A 3858-nucleotide genomic window follows, 5' to 3' on the forward strand; every position below is an offset into this window, starting at 1 on the left:
CTCGAAGGAACAGACGATTATATAATACTAAATCACGTGGTTTGATTTTTTGCGGGTCTAGTCCCTTCTGGGAAAGTTCGAAGCTTTTCCGATTTTATAGACATCAATTTTTCTCTACGTCAGAGCCTCAGGACAGCAGAGGGAGAAGCAGAAGCTGTGAGAAATTGGATTGTCCTTTTTACATATTCATTCAACAAGCCCATGGTATGAGTCAATGAGGGAGCTAGTTGTCTGATATTTGTTGAACAAACGACGTCAGGTCACGGCACATACAGCCCAAGATGCTTTCACGCGCTATACTTCCACTCGCAAGACAGAGGGCCATAATAGCTGGCACCAGGCTGTCCCTTACATCCTCACATGCCAGATACTACGCCCGTGACTCTAAGAAGCCATCGAAACCCAGTGGCTACACGATTCCATCCTCTGCTCCCTCGTCGGGATCCCTGTCGGACGACCAGAAGCCTAGAGTTGTTCCTCAGCCAAAGACACCTGCTACTGAAAAATTCTCGGAAGAACAAGTCGAATTCGAGACATCCTCTGAATCACAAAAGAATACGGCTCCTCAATCTGCGGGAGCTGGGGCTAGGCCAAAACAACAGTCCGCCGAGAACGAGAATGAGAAGTCAGAGCCAGAAAATGTCAATCAGCAAGAACAACAACCTCTTCCAGATCTGACCCAAGGTATTCCGTCTACTTTGGGTGCAGAAGTGGAGTCACAATCGAAGCGCCGCAGTAGAGGACTCAATTTGACCGAGGATCCGGAGAAGGAATCCGAGGATGACGGGGGTCGTGGTGATACTCCGAAAGACGAATACGTTTCTTCCCTTGAAAGACGCAGAAATAAAATGACCAACCTGACCTTTGCTGCCTTCCTGGGCCTCTCTATTGCCGGTACTGCGTATCTTGGTCGCAATTGGGATACGAAGGAAGAAGAAAGTGCACACCCTGATGCACCCTCTGGATGGGGGTTCGGCCTCCTCTTTAACCGCATCAAAGCCCGCTTGTCCGATATCACAAGCTACTACAAGGACCCGGCCTTTGAGAAGCTCCTACCCGAAGAAGATCCTCAGTTTAGACAGCCATACACTCTCGTCATTAGTCTCGAGGATCTCCTTGTTCACAGCGAATGGACCCGTGAGCATGGATGGCGAGTAGCGAAGAGACCTGGTGTTGATTACTTCCTCCGCTATCTCAACCAGTATTATGAATTGGTTCTGTTCACAACTGTACCCAGCATGATGGCAGACCAGGTTCTACGGAAGCTTGACCCATACAGAATTATTAGGTGGCCCCTCTTCAGGGAGGCCACCAAGTACGAGGATGGCGAATATGTCAAGGTAATTCTTCGGTTGTGCTCTATATTTCACTCAGAGCTTTTACTTACATGTTAAATTTAGGATCTCTCTTACCTAAACCGCGATCTTTCGAAAGTTATATTGATCGATACTCATGCCCCTCACGCCAAACGCCAACCCGAAAACGCGATAATACTGCCAAAGTGGAAAGGAGATTCAAAGGATAAGTCACTCGTTGCTCTGATCCCCTTCTTGGAATACGTTGCTGGAATGGGCATCGATGATGTCAGGCCTGTTCTCAAGTCCTTCGAAGGGACTTTCATCCCTGCCGAATTTGCCAAGCGAGAGAAGGCCATGCGTGACAAGTTCGAGAAGCAACTGGCTGAAGAGAGAGCTAAGAGACCGAAACACAGTGTGGGTAGCATTAGCTCCCTCTTTGGCATAAAGCCCGCTGGATCATCGATAGCTGGTCTTGAAGATGGCCAATCAGGTGGTATCGAGGAAGGAAAGATGCTCTGGGATCAAATCCGTGAGAGAGGCCAGAAGCAATATGAGATGATCGAAAAGGAGATCCGAGAGAACGGCGAGAAATGGCTGGCTGAAATGGCTGCCGAAGAGGAGAAGGCTAGAGAAGAACAGATGAAAGGAATGAAGAATAGCTTGACAGGCTTCTTCGGAAGTGGCGGTAAATAAACCGCCGCAAATTCCTGAGCCAGGCCTGACACGATCTCGAAATGGAAAACATGCATAAAAGAGGAATGTTGATGAATGGTAGGCCGATTTGGGTTTTATTCCCTACTGTACAGCTTGGCTACTAATCGACGGTTCTATGGAGAGTTCGCCTACTACATCCTTCCGAATTGCTTACTCCTTTTTTATATTTCTAACCTGTCTTTATATCAAACCTCTTTTTTTCTAATGTTTACATGAGGCCCCAACTGTGTTGTCTTACGACTCTTCCCTCCCCTTCCTACATTGCTGTACCTTTACATTTGATATTAATCCCTTCCTTTAGACTCCCTTGCATACCGGTGGATATTGGCATGTGCAGCATAATACTATTCCAACGTTTTGGCGTTTCCTCTTGTCTAATTTTCAGGGGCTGGGGAATCATTTATTCCAATCGATGCTAATGGATGTGCGCCAGCTTCATATTGTAAACAAGTTCAAAATGTACTTTATCGCAATGCATCTCATTCAAATCTCCAAAACAAGAACAGGATAAAGTACCGGGTTAGCTGGAATTATTGAAGTTCAAAACATTCTCATTCTACATAGTACTAATGTTAAACACTAACAACCTCCTTTCACGTCACTCCCGGGGCCTCAATTTGAAACACCGGCCTTCCCTCTGGGAAAACAGTGATGCCAACCTCTTTGCAATAGTTAACTTTAGCAGCATTTGGTATACCAGCAGCCTTCAAATCTAGTACAATCATGTTTGTACTGGAAGAGAAAACTTATACCCTACAACCTCTAATTTGGTAGCAGTAGCTTTCGTAGGCGCGTTGACATGCGGAGGAGCTGCGGAATCAAACGATTCAGAGCAGCAAGAACGCCAGCAGCCACCATACCCAGCTGGATATATAGATCAGTTTATGGCCACACCGACAGTCGTGGGTTTGAATGGGATATTTTGTATCCATGCAGTATTCCATTCCACTTGGCTGCCTCACTTGCCTGCTTCCCGGCTACGTATTTTGTAGATATCATTATTGCCTTTGATCACAGTCTCCCCATATGGTATTTGGTTGGATGGAGCCAAATGAACGTACCACTCGACCTGGGATAGTCCTAGAACAGAGACACAAACATACGGGCTTCCTCCGCCTATAATATACAATGCAACTCGAACATCCGGAGCGCTTATATTTACGGGGTCGCGCGACTGTCGCTAATTGAAAGCAGCGATCGAGAACCGCCTGTACCTGGTTGGATAATGCATGTCTCAACCATGGCATTCTATACTCCAGGCCAGGAGGAGCTGCTAGGGGGGCAGGCTTAGCCGCATCAACGGTTTATCCCCCACACGAGTCAAGTCCCATACTCCAAATACGGGGTCCGGGGAAGGGTTTCAATGACCAATATAAACTGCCCTGAGACGGAAAAGTGTGTCGGGAAAGCCAGAGTGATGGACGCTGCGGAAAACAGCTGGCCGTGCCGGAGAGGAAAAGTCGACATGCTTGCCATTAGCGAGCCAACTCGGCGGCTGTTTGGTCAATAACTAAGCTAACTAACTAATTATAAAGATCGCTGGTGAGCCGGTTGTTTACTTCAGTTAAGGTTGCGGTGGTCAAATAGATGTTGTGTGCCCGCGGGGAATTAGACAAACGGCAAGGCCATTTCGGCTCCCATTTTCGTCTTTGCCATCCATCTGGGCCTCTTTATCGCGCAAGAAAATGATAAAAGCTCATGTTCAGTTCAGCAGAAGATGTGGCGCAACGATAGTTATGTATGATACATGGCTGCCGCATATATAATAAATACAGGGGGTATTCGAATCATAAAAAGGCCGCCCACCACCCAATAACAAAAAAAAAAAAAAAAAAACAAAAAAAAA

At 46.8% G+C, this 3858-nt stretch overlaps 1 protein-coding gene across 1 annotated transcript; it reads left to right on the forward strand.

Moving 5' to 3' along the window:
- Window positions 1-275: 275 nt before the first annotated feature.
- TRV_07273 (uncharacterized protein) lies at window positions 276-1991 on the forward strand (the record flags this gene model as incomplete). Its single annotated transcript, XM_003018663.1, has 2 exons — window positions 276-1340; window positions 1401-1991. Coding segments are annotated over 2 exons (1656 nt in total), but the record flags the coding sequence as incomplete, so codon positions are not given.
- Between the last annotated feature and the right edge of the window lie 1867 nt (window positions 1992-3858).

Source organism: Trichophyton verrucosum (assembly GCF_000151505.1).
Source record: "Trichophyton verrucosum HKI 0517 chromosome Unknown contig00974_1.f1.exp, whole genome shotgun sequence".
Lineage (NCBI taxonomy): Eukaryota > Fungi > Ascomycota > Eurotiomycetes > Onygenales > Arthrodermataceae > Trichophyton > Trichophyton verrucosum.